At 39.8% G+C, this 27658-nt stretch overlaps 1 protein-coding gene across 1 annotated transcript; it reads left to right on the forward strand.

The window, feature by feature from the left end:
- The first annotated feature begins 4548 nt into the window (after positions 1-4548).
- QRFPR (pyroglutamylated RFamide peptide receptor) lies at positions 4549-27424 on the forward strand. Its single transcript, XM_080373604.1, has 6 exons — positions 4549-5989; positions 19175-19333; positions 19959-20020; positions 20827-21062; positions 22603-22700; positions 24708-27424. Exons 1-6 carry the CDS (start codon positions 5650-5652, stop codon positions 25109-25111), a joined length of 1299 nt encoding a protein of 432 aa, XP_080229730.1. The 5' UTR covers positions 4549-5649; the 3' UTR covers positions 25112-27424.
- The last annotated feature ends 234 nt before the right edge of the window (positions 27425-27658 follow it).

A 27658-nucleotide genomic window follows, 5' to 3' on the forward strand; every position in this document is an offset into this window, starting at 1 on the left:
TTAGTAAACAACTAAGATTCTAGTCCAATTAGTGTCGAGTTTTCCCTTATCTAAGAGAATTTATGGTTTATCTAAAAGTATAAAAGCATGTAAAGATGAGGATTTAGCCTCTGTGCTCTCCCCAAACACACATTCTCAACAAACAGCAAATGTTCTAACTAAACTTATGTTTCAGAGGCTGCTTTGACCACTTCAATAGCTACTTTATTTTTGATGTAACCTAAAATTACCTAATGACGATGGTAAGCTGTTCCGTTCCTTTGAAGAATGATCCTAAAAGCTGTGATACTAATATGGATTAGCAGTGAGTGCATCTCCAACACAACTACCAAAGGATCCAAAGCTAGTAAGGTTTACTATTCATTAGTTGCAGTGGCTGTTCAAAAGCTGGTAACATGGCTCTGAAAGGAATTATCTCTTCCGATGTCTTTTGAAATGTCAAAGGAGTGAAAGAGGAGGAGGAGGAGGAAAGGGATTATTTCTGTTAGTTTTGTCATCTATTTCTCTTGCCCGAACTAGGCAATGTGAGTAGAGATTTGGAAGGAAAAGAATACATTTTGACATTTCTGTGTTGGGATTACACAATAAGTATTTGCTTTCTCAATGTTCAAAATGTGTGCTGTTACAGTTTTTACAAACTTCACGCTCAGTTTACAAAACTTACGCAAAACTATGCATGCACATTCTTTGTCATTGGCTTTTTTTGACAGCAGCCATACATGGACCATACTGCTTGCTATTAAAAGGAAAACAGAGTTCAATTACAGCAGTATTTTTCAGTCTGCAGAAAATTCACTGTCCCTTTTGAATAAGAAGAAAGAGTCATACCTCTGAATCATCTAGGCAAAAAAACAATTAGCTTATGGTGGCATGAAGAAATGAGTGGTTTTCACAGAGTGCAATCTGGTACAACTCATTTACCACTTTTCATACTTATCAGTCTGTAGGTTTGTGACAAAAGAATATATAATTTCCTTGAAGTCAAGTAAAATTACTGGCAAACCCAAGACTTGATCTGTGTTCAAGGTGCAAGGTTGTTTCACAGGGATTCTACAGAAGTAAAATAATTCTAGCCATTTCATTAGTAGGAGGCTTAATTTTTTCACTTACTTAATAATGACAAATATACTGTTCCTGTATAGTCAATTAGTTAGAATATTTTGGTTTTTCAAACCCTACTTTATATTTTTAACCACATCAGTTTAACAATTAAAAATCAAGAGGAACAGAAAAGTGCCTTGTAATTTATTATTATCTATAAAGGTGTGTATGGGCTAATCATAGTCTTTATTTTACAGAACACTACAGCTTCTGAAATTTAGAACAGAGATTAATTTTTTAAGTATTACAAAAATTATGTAACAGCATATGACATGATGCAAATATCACAACTTCATAGACTTCAATGGAAACAGAAGGATTTGGAGGTAGATGATAAAAGATATGGAGAATCATCATTAAAAACTAAAAAAAAAGTCATGCAGGAGAATATAAAAGATGTGTGTGCATATATATATGTAAGTGTACATATATATTTTGGCAAGGGAGGCAGCTGTAAAGTTGCTCAAATCTACAAAGTAAGAAAGTCAATCAAGGAAGAAGAAACCCATTTGTTTCAAAAGGCTGTTTTATACCTCTTCTGTCAAGAACCAAGGCAGGACTGCCTTCTTATCGTGCTGGTTTTGGCTGCGATAGAATTTATTTTCTTCATAGTAGCTAGTATGGGGCTATGTTCTGGATTTGTGCTGAAAACACTGTTGATAATACAGAGATGTCTGCGTTACTGCTGAGCAGTGCTTACACAGAGCCAAGGCCTTTCCTGCTCTCACACCATCATCGAGTAGGCTGGGGGTGTGCAAGAAGCTGGGAGAGGACAGCCAGGACAGCTGACCCTGGTTGACCTAAGGGATATCCCATACCATATGATGTCACACTTAGCATATAAAGCTGAAGGAAGAAGAAGGAAGGGGGGATGTTGTGTTTGTCTTTCCAAGTTACCATTACCTATGATGGAGCCCTGCATTCCTGGAGATGGCTGAGCACCTGCCTGCCCATGGGAAGTGGTGAATAAAATCCTTTTTTTGCTTTGCTTGTGCCTGGCTTTTGCTTTACCTATTGAACTGTCTACGTCAATCCACAAGTTTTCTCCCTTTTCCTATTGTTTTCCCTGTCCCACCAGCGGGGAGTGAGAGAGCAGCTGTGTGGGGCTTAATTGCTGGCTGTGGTTAAATGACAACCCTTGCACATGCACACCTTCTCTTTCTGTTTCTAGAGAAACACATTTACATGGCATGTCATTTTACTGGAGAGCTGAATGACATTGTGCAGTGTCGGAGCAGCCCCAGATTACTTTACTTTGCAGACTGCAGGAAGCAGCAGGAGTCAGCAGCAGCCACAAGGTGCAGGATAAGGCAGAACTCTAGTTGCTGAAAAGTAAGAAACACTTTTACCAATCATTTGCAGCCCAGGGAAGCAGAGAAGTCATTTCAGTAATTTCAGCAGGTTTTAGATGAGATCACCTTTCGTAACTCAACCCTTTTTACTCCAAATATAATTTTATTCAGGTCAAGGAGATGGGTAATATGATTACTAGCGATTTGCCATATCACTTTTATGATGCCCATGCTGTTATTGCTTTAGCCAAGAGGATCAATAATGCTCAAGAGAATGAAAGTTTCTGCAAATCCTGCATTTATCCTGTCCATGTGAGTAAATACTCAGGACAAATGTTGTCTGTAAAATTACCTGCATCATGCCTTTCTTTGCACGCAAACACCAGCTAAATCTGCAGCAGATGTAATGGCACACTTCCACAGCCTAGAGCTTCAAGATTTGTTAGTATTATGTAGATTAGCCATTCAGACGTTTTTCATTTTTAATGCTGTTTGATTACTTGTAATGAACAATCATAGTAATAAAATAAGGATAGATGCAAAACAAGTGTCCATGTTAACCATAAACCCTGATTATTTGCAGTATTTAGGTGAGAGCTTACTCCTTTTTGCTTGTTAAGTTCCTGATATGCTTGGATGCTTTTGCAATGAATAACACAAAACTGCAGTCCAGGATGACAAAGACTGGCTTTCACATTTGGCCTTTCTTTATTTGTAATAGGAATGAAATCTGCTGAAATGCATCTGGTTGGTTTGTTAATAGAAGAGCTTCTAAATGAGGTTTCTGTTATTAACACAATGGGGCAGAGAAGAGGGGAAAGAGGTATAGGAACTGGTGTATGAACAGAGTACCTGAAATGGCTTTAGGCTACACCTCGTGTACTTAAGTATGTAGTCCAAGGGAAGGTGCTGGGAAAATTGAATCCAAAAGAAGTCTATCTGCGCTACGGAGTATAAGGTCAGCAAGATCATTACAGGATTAAAAAAGTGAACTTTTCTAGCCAACAAGGCAGGCCTAAGGGAAGGTGAAAGGGGCTGTCTGAATGTTGGGAACTAAGCTGGTATGGTGAGCGTTTCCCTCCACAAACAAGGCTTTAGAAAGCCTGTCAGAGAGGGAGCCTGATTATATTGATCTCAAGAGGAAAACTCAGGGCCATACTGCACCAAGGAAGGGTGACAGGACTCTTTCACAGTGGGATAATGAAGAGAATCTTAATTCTTTGACATGAAGCTATATCTTAAAAGAGGATTGTCAGCATTTGGAGGACTGACTTGTGCAGATTGGAATACATATATAAGCGCAGGCATGGGAACTTCTGTCTGTTTATTTCCACTTAACACAATTTTTTCCCCAAAGATTACACAAAATACCTTTGCTGTTGTTGAGAACATTAATTTTGCTGAGAATGACTAGGTGGCAGACTCTTCCCTTCCCAGTCTTCCTTGCAAGCCAGCAACACAATGCCTAATAAATGGACAACTTTTGTTAGACTTTTCTTCATTCTGTTTTATACTTCCCTGGTACAGGTAAAGATGTGTATGTACCCAGGGCAAGGAGCACACTTTCTGTATAAAATCAAATTTTGCAGCATTGTCCCAGGTGATTCTGTTTCCTTAGGAAACACCTATCACTGTGGGGAGGAGGCAGTGTTGCTAGAACAATTTTCTACATTGTTATTGCCTTCTTTGGATCTTTTTCAATAATTTATTATCGTGACAGATTAAAAACAAGTTGTTGCTATTAAATATATTTTCATATGGTACAAAGAGGGTATACCTACACTAGCGAGAAAGCTGTACTAAGCAATTTAAAACAGGATGGAAGCCAAATCAATGCATATTTTCAACGTGACCTTGCTGTTAGACCTTAACTCCCATTATTATCCACATTTAAACTGCAATGGCATTTTCTTGATTACTGTTGCAGCTAGCTAAGCATACCTTATTAATATCGGAGGAATTTCACCAGTGTGCTTAATGGTAAATGTTGCAATTAATGTATCCATGACATTGCTGAACGGTACAATGCTCTATTATGTAGTTTAGCTACTAGTAGAACACTGCATTGTATGGTTTAGCTGCTAAGTACATAAGAACTGGTCCGAAATCAAGTCACAAGCCAAGAGTGCTGAAACAGGGCCAGAAGAGGAGAAGAGGATGAAGAAAGGATGAAGATGTCCCAAGTGACCGTCAGAGGATCCCTGACCCATTAAGCCCCATATGTGTAGTAAGAGTGTAGATACGACAAGTAGTTCTTGGAACTGTAATGAATACACTAATAGTTTCTCAGAAATTTTATTAATATGTATAGATCAACCATTCAAAGATAAACAGTGAACACAGTATGCACATTGGGCAGAATTTACCCCCTGTGCATCTGGTGCCGAAAATAAAGAATGCCTGCTTTCTAACATGCTAAAACGAGAATTAGAGGGTTTTGTCTCTGATTTTTCAGTATCATTAGTAGTGTATATAACCTTACCTAAGTAGCCTAGCCAGCTAGGTTGAGTGGGATGGGATTCTGACAAGCCTCCTCCAGCAACAGTAGTTATACTGCTGGTGAACGTCTGTCTGGGAAAGGAATCTTCTGGAGCCTCCTGGGCTCTTGAGCTCAATGGCCAAAAGTTTGGAAAATTATTTTTTTTTTTCTCTGATGAGCTTTGGTTCATCATCACGTGAAGGCCTGCTGCAGCATTGGCACAGATGAGGGCTGGAAGGGCAGATAACCCCCCCTGTTGCCTCGTTTGGCCTGGGCACAGACCAGCGTGGGGCACAAACGTCCCTCTGTGCAGGCAACCATGTATCTACCACACAATCTCTTTCATTTCCCTCTCAGCCTGATCCAAACCTGAGGAGAGGCTGGTTCGGTAGTCTTAGCCCCCACCTTGGGCATTTCGAGCCTCGGCTGGGGAGACGCGCCGCGAACGACAGCCACCTGCCGCCGGGCAGCGCGGGGCGCCAGCCGCTCCCTCAGGCGCGGAGCCGCTCCACGGCGGCGTGGCCGGGGCGTTCCCGCGCTGCGAGCTCATTGGCTGCCGCCCCCCCCGCCCGGGGCTCGCTGGATACGGCGGGCGGCGCCGCCGTGTCGAAGTTTGCCGCCGCTTCGTCTCCCGCGGGCTGTTGCGGTTCCGCGCGCCTCCGCTGCCGCGCGCCGGGCCCGGTCCGCCCGCGCCCCGGCAAGAGTGCCGGAGGGACGGTGGGCTGGTGATGGCGGGGCGCGGGCGGCGGCGCTGAGGGGACTGAGAAGGATGGCGCCATGCGGTCCCTGAACATCACCCCGGAGCAGTTCGCGCAGCTCCTGCGGGACAACAACGTGACGCGGGAGCAGTTCATCGCCCTCTACGGGCTGCAGCCGCTGGTGTACATCCCGGAGTTGCCGGGGCGCACCAAGGTGGCCTTCGTCCTCATCTGCGTGCTCATCTTCGCCCTGGCGCTCTTCGGCAACTGCCTGGTGCTCTACGTGGTGACTCGCAGCAAAGCCATGAGGACCGTCACCAACATCTTTATTTGCTCTCTGGCGCTCAGCGACCTCCTCATCGCCTTCTTCTGCGTCCCCTTCACCATGTTGCAGAACATCTCCTCTAACTGGCTCGGCGGTGGGTGCCGGGGCGGGCAGTCCCGGGCCGGCGGAGGCTAGGCGGCTGCTGGAGGGAGGTGACGCTGGGGGGGGGGGGGGGGGCGGTGATGCGCGGCGGTAGGGCCGTGCTTGTGGCCAGCGTCCCCCGTGAGGGACCCCGTCTCCCTCCCGCCCGCGCTGGGGGAGCCCGAGGGGTGTGAATGTCCCCGCGGTGAGCGCCGGGCAGCCTTGGCCCTCGGGGCCGGCCCCGCGCTGAGGGGGAGCGGCGCATCCGCCCCGCTGTGAGGGGGCCGCTGTCCTCCCTCAGGGCCGCTGTCCTCCCTCAGGGCCGCTTTATTTCTGCGCTGCCCTGCGGAGCTCTTCCTACTCCCTTAAGGGCTTAAACTCGTCGGCGAAAACTTGAAAAGTCAGCTGCTTTTCCGCAGGGCTAAATAGTAGCTATACCACTCTTTCAGGTTATGTTAAACCCAGTGTGCTTTCATACGTGTATCCTGTGTATTCGCTACAAGTTGCAGTATGTGTGAGGAATGGTATGTCAGGTGGTGTTGATGAGGTCGTTTTGCAGTACCTTCTCTGGTTTTCGAAGTAACAGAAGCTGTCTGGCTAGTGAAATACCATTCTATTCACCTCGGGTTCCTCTGACAGCAGTCGACTCGGAGTCAGGCCTCTTTAACCTGTTGTGAGTAGAAAGAATGCATCCTTTGTGAAATAAAGGAGTGAGGGAACATACAGAATTTATGTTGAAAGGATGCATTAATTTTAAGATATGCCTGTATCTTGCAAATTGTGTTGTATTCCTGTTGATGTGAAAGACCTTTAGACAGCACCTCCCTGATGCTTGGAATGTATTATTAGCTTTTTCTTTGTTGTGCATCCCAGCTCCAAGGTAATAAAGTAAGAAGACATAGGTGAAGTAACACTGCAAATGGTATTTATTTTCCTTTTCTTGGTCTTAAAACAGTGTTTCACAATTATGAGTGGAAAAAGGGATGGTTTTGCAGCAAGTAGCAGACAGCATCTTGTACAACCACAAATGAAAATATTTTTCAGAATATTTCAGTGTAAACAGAAAAGGTGTTCATAAAGTGACACAGTTGTTTCAATTTCCAAGGCTTCCAGTGTTTTAGTTGTTGGAAGATAGTGAAGGTTACCCTCAGAAAATGGAGAATTCCAGTACATCCAATGGACTGGAATGCAGGCTGGGAATGGACACATCAGAGGAGACTTGAAAAGCACGTGGATACCTAACCCTGTGAGAAATGGCTTTATTTTTGTCTGAAAACCAGAACTTACTGTGATGAATATAAGATTGCAGGGACTGCTGACAGTAAGGACAACTGTTCCATTTTCTTACAAGTTGCCTTTTCGGGGAGGTAACCACTGTTCTAAGACAGTACAGATGTTGAACCCCAAAACTAATAAGGATATGTAAATAAAAATAATGGAGTAAATTGATAGCTATACTGCTATGCCTTCTTTTTGACTGTGGTAGTTTTGGTTCTCCTTCCTCAAGGAATACAGCAGAAGATTACTGGGAGTGTCAAGAGATCCCACATGAAGGGGAAAGGACTGAATTGAGTAGCTTTCCCTAAAGAGGGGTGATTCTTCTCATTCCTAAGGAAGACCCTGGTCTGTCAGCTTGACTGCACGTATGACCAGAATCAACTAAAAGTGGGGCGAGATGAAGCCTTCTGAGGTGAATTACGGCAGATGTGGCACAGGCATGTGGAACAGTACAGGGAAACAGTATGTTTCCATTTACCTTTTGTTACTGAAGACACTTGCCAAAATTTTGGAAGTCGTGAGTGTAAAAGATAGCATAGTTGTGACAAATACCTTCAGATATTCAGTAGCTGCATACTTTAAAGTATACTGTTTTGTGGATTTTACTGTACTTTTTGTCTACTCTCTTTGCTGTGCTAGAGCATCTTCAGTACAATACATCCTGTTGACTTTGATAGCAGCCTTTATGGTCCTGGTAACAAAATTACCTTTAACAGGGTACTGGGAGGACATGATAAGTAACATAATTGATGGGTGTTACCCTTCACTGTTGGGGGTGTGGGATGTGAAGCAAAATTCAGGAAAACAAATGGGATGTAAACTGTTGGTATCCCAAAGGTATCTGATTCCTGAGGCTCGCACTGTGAAGTGTGAATAGTGATTATAGTTGTACTGGAAATTGGAGCATGACAATCTGGAAGGAGCCTTGTCCTTGTTGGCTTTACTGGTTTAATTTTCCTTTTGATTTTTGTTTTGTAGTCTGAAAAAGCTTATTCTCATCCACCTTAATGCATCATCTCTGAGTTGTGCAAGCTCCAACTCTGTTAAATAAAAGGTGATTAGACTTATGTAATATATCCTTGCTGGAAAGAGTGGTGCATCCTGAGACACTTGATGCTAGAGAAATACCTTTGCATTTCTGAGCATTTAGTCACTTAACATCTTGATTGATTTGCACTTGCATCACTAAAACAAGCTTCTGTAGTAGGTGATGGGAACTGAGATGTGCATGTTTTGTACTTGCCTTTGATTTGGAACTGGTTTGTTACTTCCATGCTTGTATGTGTGTGTTTGTGTTTTTTTCTCTTCTTTTTCCTCTTCAGAAACCCACAGCAGAATGGGAGAGGTGAGGGCAAAATTGCAAACACTCTAGACTGTAGAAGGAGAACATAGAAATCATAAGACTAGCCACAGTTTTAGAGTAGCTGTTGTCTTTTAAAACAATATGGGCTGCTATCAGAAAGGACTACATACCATTTTGGTCCTCCTAAAGTGAAGGGTGAAACAGTTTTACTCCGAAGGGTTCCAGGTGTGCATAGTTTACAAAAGGACTCCAAGGAGAATGTTGATAGCTGGTGACACAGAGTAATTGAACTGGCGGATGGTAAAGTTGTTCACCTAATAGATAGTGTTTGTTAGAATTCCTTAGAAACTGAAGATTCCTCAGGTTCACTGCAGTACACCTATCAGAAATTCTGACAGAGATGGGGAAAAACTAAAGAAAGCACTGGCATGACTTTTTCCACAGTATATTGATTAATACATTTTAATTTCACCTACAGTTTAGCAACTGCAGTTTCAAGAAACTGTGTGTGCTGCCCTTTGCCTGGTAATTATGCAACATTAAAACAGACCTGCGAGTTCTACATAGGTAGCAACTGGGAGCAGCACTGTATTGACTAAAAATGAGTGAATGGGTCACACTTTTGATTCTTCGATCTCTTTAAGAATCTGTATAGCTACGTGAGACTTATAGTGATAGTATATGATTTAATTTTTTACTTTATACTTTGCAACTAAAATGTCTGTAATTTCTATGGGAACTTTTATTGGAAGTCCTTCAAGTTAATCTTTATAATGTGGAAGATACTGTGGAAAAAAATGAAGATTGTGGCTTTGGCATAAATGGTCACTGGGATCACATTTATTGTTGAGAGGAAGATAAAACGGGAACTTGAATAAGGGGCAATTCGATGCATACAGCTAAGGTCGTGGTGCAGACTGAAGCAGCTGAGGTTTTGCTTTTGTGATGGTAGGCAAGAGGCAGCAGTAGTAGTCTCATTGTCATAATGATGACAGTGCTGTTACAGATACATTTGGGCTTTTGTTTCTGGAGCAGATATTACAGGAATTGCTTTATTTTCTGACATTGCTTAGTTAGCTGAATAACAGTGTTATCTTTACAGAACTGCCTGAAGCAGCTACTGGAGAATTACTTTTGATGTTGCTAATACAACAGCCTTGGCAAAAGGTCTACTGTAACCTCATCTAGCACTATGCTTCATTTTCCTTGTGAATTTTGTGTTTTAACAGTTAGAATGTGTATTCTCAAGACAGGTATCACTTGGTGGCTTTTCTTATCATAGAGTAGTGAGTCATCTGAGGCATCACTGAACCAACAGCAGCATTTGAGATGCCCTCCCATATCTTGTCTCACCTCCAGCTGCCATTCAGGAGAGGGGTGGGTCTTCTGTACATCACTGGGCCTTTTGTGTCTGATATTCCTGGATACCTCTGATCTCTTCAGTGTGACATTAGAAACTTATTCACTCTGACTCCCTTCTGGAATGTTCTTTGATAATGAAAAGTTTCCAAATACTCTCAAACTGCTGACATGCTGTTAGGGTTATACTAGATGGTAAAGCTGGATGGGAGAGATCCAGTTATTTGAATCTTCCTTTTTTAAGCTTTTTTCTAGCTTTCCAATTTAAATTGTCTAGTCTTGCTGTAAATTGGGTCAGGGGCATGAGCGCTCTTCGTTTGCCTCCTGCAGTGTGGGAAGTTGTGTCTTGGGATTGATCTGCTTGTGTTAAGAGCAGGGTGATTTTGTAGTTCTGTCTTGGTGAAAGCTTGACTTCCCTTCATTCTCCATGCTCCGCTATTGTGTATTTTGGGGTGTTTGCTTATGAGTAGAGGCAGGAGTAAAATCCTGTATGAAGATGGTTTGAGAAGGGGTTTTACAGTGAATGCCTCAGTAAAGGAAATAATAGGCTTAGGGGTTTTATATATATATATATATATATAAAATATGTTGGCAGGGTGTTTTGCTTAAAAGCAGCAAAACAACAAGTACTGATATATTCTGCATGGGGAATTTCTTCAAGTTGTGCATATCGTTAATTAGTGTAAATATTAAACACAATGACTGATGTGAAATATTTGCTGTTGCATTAGTCAGGCAAAGAAATAAAGCAAGTTTTAGGATGCAGGTAGATTGGTTTCATATGAAGTGGTTATTATGTGCTTTTGCTTGGTACAAATACCTGGCATTTTCTGCCTTGCATTGAGTGAGTTGGGAATGTGCTTGCCTTGCCCTGTTCTGCTCCCTGCTGGTCAGTGTCTCTTGAGAAGAGTTCAGGGTCTTTGATCTGTATCCCTGCCGAAAATCCAGCTGTACTACTTGTTGATTGTACCACAAAGGCAGACAGTAGTTTACTGCAGTAGTTTTGTGTTCTAGTAGCGGTGCTTTGCTGCACAGCTATTCTGCATCTTTGCGTGCCTGTATTTGGTTTTGCTCACCAATGGCTGCATTTTGAAATAAGCTGCTGATCCAAGTTTGCCTGAAGACTGTGGTGCCTGTTTCTCTGCCCATGGATTTACAAAGCCACTGAAGCTGCATGTGAGCCTTGGAAGGAAGGGGGAAGGAGGGTACACAGTGTGGAATACCTAGGTCAGCTAGTCCAAGGTGTGTGGTCCATGATTTCAAATTGCAGGGTAGAGGGAACAGTGTGGACTCCATCTGGCATCAGTGAATAAACTATAGGCTATTTGAGGTGTGTGGGCTCATGCCATGCCATTTTCTCAGCTGTTTTAGTTGACCATAAACAGACTTAAACTACCACAAGTCTACTATCAAGTGCTACACTCGTGTCTTTTTCTGGGCAAATGTATGTATAATGTTCTTTATCCTGTATAGGTAACATGTGAGAGACTTGTGCATCATGGATAGTAAACTCCTAAGGATGCAAAATGCCTGTATACCTGAGAATCTATATAAAACAAGCATTGCCCAGGTATGAAAGACCCTTAAGGTTATCATCTCTGTAATGATGACTGACTTATTTTCTGCCCAGAAGTTATAAGAAAACTTAACTTACTTGCATCATGTGAACTGGAGAGAACTGGTTTACAAGCTGTGATAGAAATTGTAGTGCAAGGGCTTGGCCAACAACATGGAACAGAAGAAGGAGCAATTTAACTTTTATCAGAGAATCGTTTCAGGATTTTGCCTTTGTTACTGTAATAAAGAAAACTCCATCTTTTAAATGGGTAATGAAATGTCTAAATCATAGTTACAGCCACAACATCTGATAATGAAGGCATGAGGAATTGTTTAAGTGAATACCATTTATATTTGCAGCCTTCTGAATGTGTTATCACTGGGGAAAACTAAGCGTTGCTTGAATAATCTTTGCAGTTTTTAGCAGTGCATAAGGAATATTTCTGGGAACATCTTAGCTTCTTGAAAAAGGGAAGCAATTAGTTATTTTCATTCCCAGTATTCCTGTGCAAATATTTTTCTTTCCCAATTGGAAGTGGTCAGTATTAAATCCTGCAGTGTTGTCTTTGCTAACAGTCTGTTCGAAGTCTTTGCTGAAAGCCTTGGCTTGTAGAAAGTTAAACATTTTAAATAATTAAAATATACATAATAAAATATTTAAGATATTAGGTAAGGTATTGTTATTTAAAATATTCAAAGAAGTCAGCTGTTTCTGGACAGGAGGTATGTAAGTGAAAAATGAGCAGGCAAAAAAGGAGATAATTTTTCAGCAAGTCTTTTCAAGAAAAAAATATTGTTAAACAGCCTTTAGAGGTTTAGAATTTAGAAATTCTGAAAAAATATGAATTGGATTCTTTCTGATATTAGGCATAGTGGATGCCTGAAACTTCTTTTGCAAACTATAAAGTAATTAAGCAAAATTCTGTTCTGAAAGATTCAATATAGCTACAGCCCCCCCAAAAAAAGGGGGGGGGGGAACCCAGAAGAACCAGAATCTGAGAAAGAGGCACTAGGAACACTTCAGTCTTGTTTTAGAACAAGAAGACTTAAGTGCCGAAGTCGTCTCAGAATGCGTAATGTACTGGAGCTGTGTTTAGCTCTGCATTTGAAGGCATTACATAGCTGTTACATATTTTCTGCAGTATGGTATAAAAATGTCCTGGGTGTCCCAAAGACCTAGAATAAGTCTAGCTGTGTGTTTTGCATTGGGAAGCAGAAAGCAGCCCCATTTTCCCAAAGCTCCCTCTTTCTAGAGTTTGGCTCATTTAATGGTTGTTAATGACCTCAGGTAGCTGGTGTCCAAACAAATTTTGGAGTCAGGCTCAAGAATTTAAACTTCAGTTTGAGGATCTATCTAGCCGGGCTTTTCACATGAATCAAGCTGAACATTGTTTTCAAGGGTAAGTCAGTGACTGCATTAATCCTGGATTTTTATAATTATGTCCCGATTCTGATTTAGGGACAAGGGGAATGTCTTTTGTTCTCAAAATGGCTGGTTAAGTCCAGGATGGGATGCATAAGCAGGCAGTAGAAGAGGATTTTCTTTTTTGAAGTCTGCTCTTGCTTTGTAATCCTGTATGTTGTATTTACCAGGTGATCTGTTGTGGAACCTGAGGGGAAGAAATGTAAATTGGATCAATGAACAGTAATACATAGGGAAGCAGAGTAGTCCACATAGACTGACTTCTCTTCTAAGAGTGGGTGACTGATCAGGAGCATAAGGTTGCGTTAGGTGGGCTGTAGCCAAATCCTGCTGGAACTGTAAAATTTGCCTGCTTTTTTTTTGCGTGCTTTTTTTCCTGCTTTTATTGCACTCTTCATTGAAGGAAGAGGCAAATAATGATTTTGGTGTCTGCTTTTTTGCATGCTTTTCCCCACTTTTATTGCACTTCATTGAAGGAAGAGGCAAATAATGATTCTGGTGCATGCTTTTTTTGTCTGCTTTTGTTGTACTTCTCATCATTTGAAGAAGAGGCAAATAATGATTTTGGTTTGTTTTCAGTGATTTAAAGGCTGTAGGGATTTAAGATAAAGAATTAGTAATAACAGAACAAGATGGTCACCTCGGAAAGAAGTGACTAGGCTTTTAAATTCCTTCACTTGATAGTGAAGGTGGCTTTAGTAATTAATGATTTAAATCAGCAGCTAGGTAACATCGGTATATATACATTTTAATATTGTTTGGAATCTGCACTTCTGTTGTGGCTTAACCCAGCTGGTAATTAAGTACCACACAGCCACCTGCTCACTCCCCCCTCACTCAGAGGGGTGTGGAGGAAAGTTGGAAAGGAATGTAAAACTCGGGAGTTGAGATAAGAACAATTTAATAATAGAATAAAAATGAAAGAACAATAATAACAACAATGACAATAACAGTTATAATGAAAAGGGGGAGGAAAAGAATAAAATCCAGAGGGAAAGGAAGAAAAAAGCTAGTGAGGCACAATTCAGCTGCTCACCACCTGCCAACCAATGCCCAGTCAGTCCCTCAGAAACGATTTGCCCACCCCGCCAACCCCCCAGGTATATATACCTGGCATGATGTCCCATGGTCTGGAGTACCTCTTTGGCTAGTTTGGGTCAGCAGACCTGACTGTGTCCCCTCCCAGTTCCTTGTGCCCCTCCACCCTTTTTGCTAACAAGGCCCAAGGAACTGAAAAGTCTCACATCAAAGCCAAAACACAGCACCATAGTAGCTCCTAAGAAGATAATTAACTCCATCTCAGCTGAAACCAGGACAACTTCATAGCTATTTTTCTAGAAAGGGGTTTCATTTTGCCAGTTAATGGTTAAAGTGTGAGGTGTCTGTTTAATTAAATATAGTTCTTTTACAAGTTAGAAGACTACTTTTTGATAAGTAAGAGGATATTTTATATATATGCATGTCGTAAGGTGTTTTTTTTTTCCCCTTAGGGAAACTTAATCAATCACTATTTTCTAATGTAATTTATTATATAGTTGTCATTTACTAACGATGATGAAGTTGCTGGATGGGAGTTGCAGTGTAACTGAAGTGCAAGAGGACAGCATTGTTTTCAGCAGTTACCTGTAGGCAGTGAATGTACTGTTGTAACTGACATATCAGATTTATTCGAAGCAAGTAGGTAAGTCCTTTCTTACCTCTTTTTTTTTTTTTTTTTTTTTCTTCTTGTAGCTTTGAAGTGGAGTGCATACTTCCCTGCTGCTTCTGTTTCTCACCTTTGAAAGACAAATAAGTCCAATTGCTTTCTTCCTTATCAAAGGCTACTTGCCTCTTCTAGTCTGATTATTGCAATTTGGGGTGGTGTTTTCTTGACAGCAGCTGTAGGTTTGTGTTGATGATTGGTCTGTCTCAAGAGAACTTTTAAACATTGTATTTAAAAAATTCTCTTAAACCCTTTTTGCTTTTTCAGCATTACTTCAGTGTGCATAGAGTTCACATTACCTTCCTTCATTAAAATGAAGTTCTTTCTTTGGCAAATTCTTCCTTTATTCAAATAGTGATTAGCTTAAGGACTCCAAAAAGACTCTAAGGAGTGAGATTTAAATAATCCTGACTGAAACTCACTGAAGTGGGGTTTTATTCTTTACTTTTGTATGTTACTTCTTTACTAGTTGTCCTCTTTAGATAGGATCTGAAAATGTGCTTTGAAGAATATGTTGTTTAAAAATAAGTAAATAATAAAAGCACTTGAATGGTTTTATTTTATCATGAAGATAAAAAGCAAATCCATTCTCATTTTCAGATTGATTGGGAGATAAAGAACTTCATTGTATTCTTAATCCAATGTTGATTTATTATAGGTGAGTATATAATGACAAGGGCATAGCACCTGATACAAATAACCGGATTATCTAGCAGTTATGTTAGTGAAGAGTTGAATAATACTAGCTGTTAAATAATGTTACCTCCAAACCATGTTCTAAACTCTGTGCTTTTATCAGCGTGATTAGGAAAAAAGCATGAACTACTATATTCTTTAAAATTTTGCCACTCTGTCATAAGTCTGAACACAAACACGTGAAGAGTAGACTCGATGTGTAAAATGAGTGATACATGTATACAGGTCTGGTCTTTGCCTCTCTGTCTTTAATTTCACTGTCTAAACTATGATAGATACAGTAACAGAATTTAACACACACACACACACCCCTTAATATGTCTTCCTTATAGTAAAAATTGGCTTTTTTTCCCTCAGCTGTTCCAGAAGGGAATTTTTCAACTAACAGGCACTCGAGAATGAGGTTGCATCAGTTTCTTCTTGTTGCAGGTGAAGTTTTTTTTTACACAAATGGGTTAAATATTAAGTGAAATGTGCATGCATTATTGGATCGGGGACTAGACCTCACTACCTCTTTCCCTAGTAGTGAGTATGCAAGTTTGCAGGTATTGTGTGAGGCTTTTTTTTTTTTTTCCTGGATGTGAAAATCCTTAAGTATTCTTGTGAGATGGCTCATTTCAGAGGGTGGTCCTGGAGGTGGGGCCCTAACAGTATGGCTTTCTCCTCAGGGTTGGAGACCCTGGATTTGAGGCCCCCTTCTACACACTTCCCTTGTTCAGTGATTATAGCATGTGACCAGTTTAAGGGAAGGAGGAAGTGCATTATCTCTGTTTTGAGAAGGCTTAGATGTAGTAAAACCTACTTTGCCTGTTAAATAGAGTCTCACAGGCAAGGCTGTGTTTAGTGTCCAGAATACGGCGTCCAGTTTTGGACCCACAGTACAAGAAGGATATTGATAAACTGGTTCAGCAGAGGGCCATCCAGATGTCAAGTGTGGGAGCAGCTGCCTATATGGATGGATGGAAAAAGCTGACAGAATGGAGCTTGTTGAGCCTGGAGAAGAGACAGTTTTGGGGCAACCTAGCAGCATTTTGCAGTGCATACTGGAAGGTTACTGAGAAGATGAACCCAGGCTCTTCTCAGCAGTGCATGGCAGGAGGAAAAGAGGCAAAATGTTTCAACTGAAACAAGAAAGTCAGAATATAAGGAAAACATTTTTCCATGTGAGGACAGTCAAGCAGAGGAAGAGGCTTACCCAGGGAAGGCTGTGCTGTCTTCGGCCTTGGAGGTCTTCAAGATCTGGATCCTCTGGGCTGCATCTGGTTTGATCTGGCTTGATTGTAGATCCTGCCATGAGTTTAGATCAAAGATCTCGAGTTTGTTTCCAACCAGCGTTGTTCCACGGTTCTCTTAATTCTCTTTTGTGCTTGCCAAGACTGACTGAGACAACTCTGTGAGGCCATGCTGGGAACCTGTACCCTGGAAGTATCTGAAGGAGCAGGGCAATAGAATCAACCCTTTGGACATTAGGCAGCTAAATCCCAATGAATAAAATGATGGTTGGCCTTTCATAAAGGACTTCTGAAGTCCTTTCAGTAATCTGTTCTGTCTAATGTTCTGTTTCAGAATATCCTTGGAATAACCAGTATTCACTCTGAGCTTTCTACTACTCTGAAATACTAACTTCAGGTTGCCTCATTTGTTACTTGAGTAATAGTGTGATATTTCTTTTCTTCCTAAGAATACCCTGGGATGCTGGGACTTAAGTGAAGGAGTAGTGCATTACAGGTAAACCCCTGTAATGGATTATAGTTCAAGTGGACTAAATTTGATCAGGGTTTCTTTTGCCACAGCTCCAGCACTCAAACTTCAGCTCATTTCTTTAGTGAAATAGGAACTTAAGCATTTGTTTCATATACAAATTTTGCTTTTCTGTTCATGTTATTTGTATCAGGAGTCGCTTGTAACTTAGTCTGCAAAGCAAAGCACTTGAAACCAACAGTGGAAACTCTCCTTTTGATTCCAAGGAGGATTTGGATTTGGCTGAAGATCATTTTAGCTCTGTTTACTCATGGCAGTAAGCTGATTTTCAGAAGTAGGCAGAGATTGTGTGCCATAGCCACCTCTTTGGTTGTACTCACCATTTGCCATGTGCAGAGATACGATTTGAGCTTGCTTTTTGTTATCTTACTACAGGAAGTTTCAACACACTGGTTGAAGGACTGTAAATTTCACTGAGTGGGTCTAGTGCTTGCATGTGTGGTGTACTGAGAAACTGCTGAGATGCTGAGTTAATAAGATGTTGGCCATATTTCATAAGGGTTTTTACTTTGTGCTTACTGAAGCCAAGGAGGAAGTGGGGGGAATTTTATTGCATAAATCACTGTTGATACAAGATATCAAGTCTTGCTCTTCCTGAGACCCTGGAAAAACACATACACTGTGAGAAACAGATCTGCAGCCCAGTGTACCTTGTTCCATGCAGTTCCTACTGACTATGCTAAGATTTCATTCAAGTAGCTTGAAATTGGGCTGCATGGTGCATTTTTATTGTTTTAAGCCAGATCTGTGTGCACATCCACGGTGTTGCTGGTGTTGAGTATGTACTTGACTTCCATCCTTTGCCCCTTGCCCTCTCCTTACCTTTTTAGAGCTACATAAAAAGTGATTTTTTTTGGGCAGCTAGAATTGGTAAGACCAGTAGTAAACCAGTTCCTTCTTGTAAGTTACAGTGGCTTTTAGTCTGGCCTAGCAGACAGAAGTTTCCCTGTTCCTTGTTTCCTTCATGCAGGGCAGGATTAAGTTTTGATAGTATCCTGTTTTCTGTTTTCTAATGCTTTTGTTGCTGGTGTCTGTAGCATCTTAAAGCTTGATTTATGATTGGATTAGATATTCCTTTGTCTATTTTGAGTTCATAGATTATATTTAGGTAAGGTATCATTAATGATCAAATAAGGGAAATAACCCCAGCTGTAGCAGAAATGATTAGCTGATACTAAATTGTAAGAATGTGAGGGAACTGAGAATGCCATCATACAAAATTATCTTAGGGTCAGAAATATGGTTGGAAAATGAGTAAATGAGAAGTAGGTTGGAAAAGGCATTAAAATAAGATTTCTGACAGTAATTTACACCACAGTTTCTAAGATAGTTGGACCTTGAGGATGAGTAATGGAGAATGGTATGTTAAGGATTGCATATGTACTTTTGGGAAGCTATAGCAGTAATGAAATCTGAAGATCTGTGCTAGCTGTGCATAAATACAATGGGAACCTATAAAACTGTGAAAATGCAGGCAGGAAATTGCATTTAATTTGGACAGCATCTTTAATATAATGTGTTAATCAGGAAAGAGGGAAATTGGAGAACGGAAAGATGATGAAGCTGAACTTCTCTTTTGTTACACCTCTTAGAGGACTCATATATTTATCTATATATTGCTTGGCAAAATGTTGCATTAAATGTCGAAGTGTACAAATAGAGTGGTATTTAAATGAGCAGAAGGAATGTATTTACAACAGCAGAAAAGGTAAACTTTTAAACAGGTAACACTAAGACCTTCATAAAACTGAAGAGTAATATGCCAAGATAAAAAGATAATAAATATCCTTGTAACTTGGCGCATTTGAAAACAGATGATGGAAGACTTGGTCAGAAGTGAAATAGGAATAAATGTCTGATATAGAGCAAGCTAATATGTCCTTAGAAGTCTTGGTTTTGCAGATGTAGTGCGTACGATGGAAGAATGACTATTGAAAGCTGCATTTGACGAATAACTTGGGTGACTTAGCAGTTGAGCTGTTAAAATAAATCTAAGAATCTTAGTCTGTTCTTCTTGTACAATAGCACTTGAGTATTGACTAATTAATTCACTCCAGTATTAACAGCTTTTTCATGAACTGCAGCAGCTGTTGCATACTTTACTTTCTGACTATTGCAGGTGCCTTCACTTGCAAGATGGTACCGTTTGTTCAATCCACTGCAATTGTAACGGAGATTCTTACAATGACCTGCATTGCTGTGGAAAGACACCAGGGAATTGTGCATCCACTAAAAATGAAGTGGCAGTACACCAATAAAAGAGCTTTCACAATGCTTGGTAAGATTTTAGGCATCTCCAGTAATTGTGTGCATGGTGAAATAATCTTCAGTGTGCTGGTGTAGATGACATGACAGGAGAGAAGGCACAGATATGACCAGTGATTCAGAGGCAGGATTAATGATATATCTGGTAACATTTATAAAATATCTCAAGGATAGTGCCTGTATTTACAGTAATTACTAGCCAAAACCCTGACAATAGGCTTGGAATCTGAAGTCAAAAATTTATGTAACCAAGACTCTGATAAACCTTTGACAGGCTTTTATTTTTTTTTCTTTTTTTTCATTTCTTTGTTCAAAATGTACAAGCACTGCTAAAGCAAGGTAACAGCTTAAATGGCCTTTCCTTTGTAACACAAAGAGAACATACAGTGCGAATTAAGTGGCCTTTACACTTGAATACCAATAAATGAAGGTAGTTTGAGAGAAAGAAAACTGGTAACAAAAGAGCATACTGTTATTGGTGTGAATGTTGACTAGTTTATGCTTCATATCAAAAACTTTGTTATTTGTTTAAATTGTCTGCTTTTCTTGACTTAAAGGTGAAGCTGTTAAGCTGTTTGTATCCAAAACTTATGGGGCTATTTATTGTACAAAGTATTTAAAAATGTATTTGTTTACAGGCATAGTCTGGTTGCTGGCACTTATTGTTGGATCACCTATGTGGCATGTGCAACGGCTTGAGGTATGTTAGGTGAAATGGGAACTTAAATTTTAAACTAGGTCCTTGCTGGATATTTCTTTACCTTAGCAATGAAATCGAATAAACTGAAGAAATGAGAGTGAGCTGAGAGAAGTGGAGCTTTTGTTCTGTGTGCCAGCATGAGAAAGGCTAAGGATTAGGATCTTCATGTACTGGGAGGACTACCAGCAGGGACTAGTCATGTCTACCTTCCACCATTATGCTACAGGGCAGTAATTGCATCTATGACTTCCACTATGGCCTCCTTTTCATTTACAGGTGCACTGGCACATGGCAGGGTAGGGCTTAGACTACGGTTTCAGGATGACATAGCTTCCCTGAAATGTGGAAGAACTGTGCCTAGTTTAAAATGTAATTAGCTGCCCATTATAGTTTAAGGAGCTACCATACTTTTGGAGGGAAACAAAAGAACCCAAACAACTGGTTGGAACCTGTTGCTTGTGAGTCTGAATGTTAACAATTTTTTTTTCCAAAGTTACTAATATGTGAGATTTCTGTACACTCATCTTTACTTGCAGAATGTGTACTAAGGTGTCTTTTGAAAAATCCTCATTTAAAAAAAAAAAAAAGGTTTTGAGGAGGAGTGCAAATCAAAGCATCTCCTGACCTCTCTTTGTCAACTTGAATCAACCAACACTTGATGTGGAAAACCGGTTGGAAGAATTTTGCCACTTTGAAAAGTCTGTCTGAGTTTTGGTTGTATTAAGAGCAAGGAGTATTTGAATGTGCTTGGTTTTTACACTTGGGGTAAACACTGTAGTGACTCATCTCCTTTACGCTTATTACAGGTTAAGTATGACTTTCTGTATGAAAAAGTATATGTTTGTTGCTTGGAAGAATGGGCCAGTCCAATTTATCAGAAGATATATACGACCTTTATTCTTGTTATACTCTTCCTTCTTCCACTGATGTTGATGCTTTTTTTGTACACTAAAATTGGCTATGAACTCTGGATTAAGAAACGAGTGGGAGATGCTTCAGTTCTTCAAACCATTCATGGGAGTGAAATGTCTAAAATATCAAGGTTTGTAAAGTAAAATACAGTTGGAACTTTGACTTCTAGAAAGATTTTTATTTTTCCCCACCAGTTTTTGAAGAGTAGTGCAAAACACCCTAAAATCTGTCTTTTCTTATCTGTTGGCAAGTCTACAAGCATAGACCAGATTATTAAAGCTATCTAGTTATTTAACACTGAGATAGCCACTTTAAGGCAATTTACAGAGATTGTTTTCTTCCAAGTAGAGTGTAGCCATACCTTGGAAGTCAAGCCCTTTCAATGAATCTCATGTTATACATTGTGAAATGCTTGTTTTTAACACATGGAGGCCATGAGTTAGAAGATGACTTGGGGAAAATGCTGCTACATTATTTCTGCATGTTTTATGGAAAGTTCTTTATATAATTCTGAGACTGTGAACACTCCTTTTTGATCCTGTTACAACTTAAATTGGCATATGGGAAAAAAATCTGAATTAATTTAAAAAATACTTTGGTAGTTTAACTTGATACTGCTTCCAAAGAGTTTTGAGTGTTTTCAGATGTGTGTGTGTGAGACTATCCAGATGGTAATGTGCTATCTGAAAAGTTAGCAAAATCGATGATTATCAACTTTGCTATTCAGCACTAAATGCGGGCTACCCTTAATATTGGCTCATGTTTTTTCCTTTCATTTGGCAAATTGATCTTTGATCTGTTGCCTGATGTGCTACAAACCTCTAGCAGTTCTGCTTGTTGAGGAGAGTATCACCTTAAGTATTGGCTGTAAGGAGAATACTGACAAGCAGCTTAAAGATGGTTTCTCAGATACTTATCTAACAAAGTGCCTAAGGAGACCCTCAAGTCAAAACTGAAAGAGGGTGCAGTCTCACAGGAGTTAAGGTGACATGCAGTTTTTGGGCTACTCTCAGTGGGGAGAGGATCCTGTAACTGCTACCAGTGAACTGGTACTTCTTCAGCTCAAGTTCGAGATCCCTCTTGGCATATATAAATGTAGTTATATGAATTATATCGATTTGGGGATGATAATAAATTCATGTATACCTTGAGTTTGTGAGGTATTACAGTGGAGGCAGGGAGTGTTTCTTGCTCTTACTCTAGCACTTCACCTACCAGCAAAGGTTGAACGTTGCAGGTGCAGTTTGACTTACTGTCAAACTTTCTGTGTAATCAGGTGCTGCAAGTATGGTCAGTACTCCCAGACCTAGGAAGGGACTGTTTTGGGTTTTTATTAAGCTATTAATGGAATTTCATGTGTCCCTCTGCCCTTACTATTGGAATTGCATCTACTTGAATAGAGTGAAAATGCCTTGCAGGATTTCCTAATGTCATTGCTTGCTGCAGCTGCAAAGTCCATTGCTTTCCCAAAAGAGAGAAATAAAAGATGTTAATTGATGTGCTAGATTTATATGATGCTGCATTGTCTGTTTCACTTGTGAGCGTTATTCCAGGGTTTTATTTGCATCTGCAACCATCAGAACACATTTACAGATCTAACTTCAAGAGACACATCTAACTGCCAGTCAATTCTTAGTGATTCAGTATGGAATGTCTTGATGCAATTTCAGGAAGAAGAAGCGAGCAATTGTTATGATGGTGACAGTGGTGTTTCTCTTTGCAGTCTGTTGGGCTCCTTTCCATGTGATTCACATGATGATAGAATACAGTGAGTATCTGTCACGTGTCATACAATAAAGCCTTTCCTGGGTGTTTGAGGGTTTTTTTGTTTGTTCCCCTCCCCCACAATAATGGAACTTTTTTGTTGTTTTTACAACAAACAGGTTGTAAAAAGCTAATGCTGCAGTAGTATTCTGCTATATAATACCTTCTTCTAGCTAAGGTTAATGTTGTGCTTTTAAGTCCTGGATCACTGTCTTGTAATAATAGAGATACATAGCCAACAACAGATGAATTACTCTGAAGTCTGAGCGATAGGCAGATCTGCAGTGCTCATGGAAAACAAGAACATTGCAAAAAACCTATTATCATAGAATCATGGATTCATTTAGGTTGGAAAGGACCTTTAATGGAGTGTTTGGGAGATACCGTATATCTGAGATAAACTTGTCAACCACATTTCTTCTCTGCTGTGTGTTTTAATGGAGTTAAAAAAAATAATAAAACCTTTGTATCTTGCTGTAAACTCTACTGAACTTTGTGCAGCATGGGTGGGAGGGAACCCAAGTTCTCTGCCAGTTCTTTTAGAATGTAAGCTTTTTAGCAAGGAGGTTGTCATTGCCGCTGGGTTTGTACAGCCCATAATCCAGCCCTGAAAAGGAAGTTTGCTGTGCCTTAAAAGACTCAAAAAGACTTTTTGGATTGGTGAGCAAATCTCTATAGATTCTTTTTCTTTCTGTGTCTGTCATGCTACCCTCCTTTGGTAAAAGGTCAGAAGTACCTGGCTGGAATGTAAAAGTTATTTCCAAAACCTCTTATAAAACCTCTTGAACAAGAACTTTTTAATTCAAACTTAATCTTAATTCAATGTGTGAATACTTCTGTTTGCATCCACTGAAGTTGTTATACTGCTTTGAGTTAAACTGTTATGAAATACTTATCCCTTCACTTGCCCTGGTTTTAATGAGGCAGGCATATTGGAAATACAAATACTGGACATCATAGTGGTAATACCTAACAAATCCAGTTGAACTTTTTCAGTGATCTTGCCTAGATACTAGCTTGGAAATACCCTCAGTGCTTGTTATCTTTGCTTTTTGCGTTTGCCATGTTCTCTGCAGTCTTGCATTGTTCATCTCCCATCTCCTGTGTGAGTACTGGGATAGCATGCAGGACTATGCGGCAGGCTATGTAGGAACAAGAGGAAGCTTTCAGTAGCTGTGGAACGCTACTTTGCCAAAGGCACCAGCCATTTCTTTGTCTTCTATCAGAAACAAGGTTGTAGCAGAAAAAATCAGTAGTCCTGCAGCCAGTCAGATGAACCAATGTCTATGCCTGGTCAGAATCAGAAGGTTGGAAGCTGTAACTATTAAAATTGTTGTAATTGTCCCATGTTAAGCTTGTCTGTAATGGTCCATGAATTGTTTGCTTTCTTTTCATTGCCAAATTCAGGAATTACTTCAGGTGCTGCAAGGCCTTTATTTTACTTGCCATTTAAACCTTTATAGTATTTATCCAGGAGAGTTTGGTCACTGGGTATTGGAATTCAAGGTATTCAGTCCTCTGTGATCTCAGTGATTAAAAAGTGTGAAATGTGACCAAAAAGATACATTTTTACCCCCATGAGCTGATCTGTGTCAGCACAGAGATGGAAGCTGTGTGTGGTCAGTGACAAGACAAGGATTGGTGTTAAAATACTTAACAGATTTAATACAGACATGAAACTCAGAGCCAGAAGAACAACTTGAATAAGCAAGGCCAATACTTAACAGACTGGAAGCTTGCTGTTGCTTGGCCATTTCACAAGTTTTTTGGCTCATAAATTGTCTCTTTTGAATGACTCTGTCCTTATTTACCTATATGCAAAGCAGGGCCATGTGGCAGATCTTGATCATTCCTCGCTGATAAAACCCTATTGCTAATATTAAGAACCTCCAGAGAGGTCTTTTGTTGATTTCAAACAAAAGCTTCTAATGCCAGACTAGATATAAATAGGCTAAGTAGTAGGCATTTATGCCATTTGATGCTTACAGCATATTTCCTTTTTCCTTTCCAGGTGATTTTGAAAAGGACTATGATGATGTGACAGTCAAAATGACTTTTGCAATTGTCCAGGTTATAGGATTCTTCAATTCTATTTGCAACCCTATTGTGTATGCTTTCATGAATGAAAACTTCAAGAAAAATTTTTTGTCTGCGCTCTGCTTCTGCATTGTCAAACAACATACATCACCAACCAGGCAACTTGGGAACCTGGGGATTACTATGAGGCAGCAAAAGGCAAGTGTTTCTCGGAGAGATCCCATTGACTTGGATGAAGCCAGGAGGGAAGCATTCAGTGATGGCAACATTGAAGTCAAGTTCTGCGATCAGCCAGCTTCAAAAAGGAATTTGAAAAGGCACCTTGCTGTATTCAACTCTGAGCTTACTGTGCATTCTGCATTAGGAAATGGACAGTAGCATCATAAAGGTTTTGAGAATGGAAAAAGCATTCTCTTTATATGATAACTATCAAGCCGTTTAGAATAGTTTTCTACTTTGCATGCTGAAATAAGGGGGAAAATATTTTGTGGATTATTATAATGGGGTAACAGTTGAGAAAATGTCATATTTTATAAGGATGAGGAGTAAAACTTGGGAAAACAATATTACTGTATGATTTACAGGAAACTATTTTTTCTTCTTAAGCTAATTTAGGGCTTTTGCCCTCTGCTTTAGGTAAAACAAACAACTATTGCTTGCTCTGTTTATTTTGTGTCTGGATGCTGGCATGCTGCTGGACCATACACAGCTGAATGCCAGAAGACAAGAACTGTGGAGAAAGTGTGCACTTTCTTTTGGACAAATTGCAAATCTGACATGGGTCTTGACATTGTAAGATCTGCTCTTTGCAGCTCTGAGGACAGAGAAGCCTCAGATCTGAGTTCAGGAGAAGTGCAAACTGACATGCAATTGTTTTAGAAAAAAATTATATGAAAGAGCCAGCCAGAATTTGACTCTGAAGAGACTAAGATTTAAACTTTGCATGCATATTCAACTTTTATTAACAGGAAGCATATTAGAAATTAACAATGCATGCATAATTAATGTGCATTTTTTACAGGTTAATTATTGGGTACAAATTGAAACGCCAGTGTACTGTCCTGTAAACTGCATCGTTTTGCTGAAAAATGTAGAAGCTGGAAAAGTGCTGTACAAGAGTGTGCAGATGCTGCAGGTCTGGTCTATAAACACTGAGTTTAACTGTCATGCTTGCATATATGACTTCTGGGTTGAAAATGTGGTGTTGCTGTTTTCTGCAGGGATACAAGTGCTAGATCCAGAGCTTGTTGGGTCTCTACAGAAGAATTTCAATTGAATGCACAGTCTTTTGGCCAAACACTTCTCTGACAACATGCACAATTTTTTCTGTTTCTACATCTTCAAATTGGCCTACAGGGCTGGTGTTATGCTATTGTTAGGCTTCACAGTAAACTACGAGGTTGAAATTCATATAAATTCTAAACATTTTTGCTCTCAGTGGGTCAAACTGAAAACTTGTAAAAGGATGCTTCTCCTAGTAGGACTAGGGGAAGACTGTGATCTGGTATGGTATGCTGTGAACTGATCCCATAAATGAGACTTGGAAATACATAATTTGCAACTCCAGCTGAGGTTAGGTTGGTTTCCTTTAATAGCCTACGAAATGTCAGTGCTCTCTTCTGTTATCCCTTGCCTCACCTAAGGGACCCTTGGCAGTAAATTTTAAGATTTTTTTACATTTGCATTGTAAATGAAAACTTAGTCTCAATTAGCCTTTTATAAATTGGAAGTAATCTGATCCTTCTGTAATGTTTACAAATTTTCATTGGATAAGGCATTCTGAAGCTGGTTTGTGACATATTCTTTATTTACATATAGTTTATGTATATTTTATATGATGTACTCCCATGCAATGATAGGGGAAGATTCCTGACTTGTCCTGACAGCCAGGAATTGAGATAACGGTTTTGGAGAGCTAGGTCTGCACAAAACAGCATGAGTGAGGTCAGGTTCCACTTTAGACAATCATGTAGACATGGCCCTGTGCATTACCTTTGCTGTAAGCAACAACAACAGTTTTTGCCTGCAACTACAACTGTGTCTTCCTTTGGAGACCACTTACGTGTTAGCTTGTCTTTCATCTTTCTAGACAGGGTTATTTTACAAAAAGTATTCTGCCCCAGAGGATAGGGATTAGTGGTTGTTTAACCAGATAAACATTACACCAACTGAGGAAAACTACAATAATAATGATGAAAACTATGTCTTTTGACAGATTCTGTGACTGAAAACCAATTTATTTTATCCTTCTTATTTATTTGCACTGCTAATTTCAATGACAGATTTTAACAAGTATTTAGCAAAAACTTCAGAGTCTTATGTTTTTGTTTCATCTTGCCTGTTTCTTCTATGGTTTCATAAAATGTTATCTCAATGAGTAACTATTGTCATATTGTGTTAGGTTTTTTCATGAAAATTTGGTTTTGGCATTGTTGGTGCTGTTTTGCACTGGGAGTATCTGCTATAAACTTAATTCTTTGATTCTCTGTTTAAAGATTCATATAAGCTTATATGTGCTTCTTCAGTGATTAAATTCTGGTCCTGTTACAGGTGCCAGCTGTTACTATAATCCTGAGAGATGTGATTGAAAGGCCTGTGCAGAATGAGGTGAAAGAGGGGGAGAAAAAATTCCAGTCTCTTGGTAGGAGAAAAGTGGTAGTTGTTTTAGTGCAGATTTATGTGGCTGTGGTTAGAGTACTTTAGACAGCTCTAGTACTGTGCCTAATAGTAACTATTATTTGTACATTTTTGACACAACAGTTTTCTCAGAGCCAGATAATCTTGTGAGAAGGCCTAGCTGCAGGGAATGGAAAAACCTTTATTAACTTAAGCAGAATCAAGATTTTGCCCATTTTTTTTTTTAATCTGTCAGAGCATCAACTTTTATTTAACTAACAAAACAAATTGTTCTATTGAATCAGGTCA

Source organism: Falco punctatus, assembly GCF_963210335.1.
Source record: "Falco punctatus genome assembly, chromosome: 1".
In the NCBI taxonomy this organism is placed as follows: domain Eukaryota; kingdom Metazoa; phylum Chordata; class Aves; order Falconiformes; family Falconidae; genus Falco; species Falco punctatus.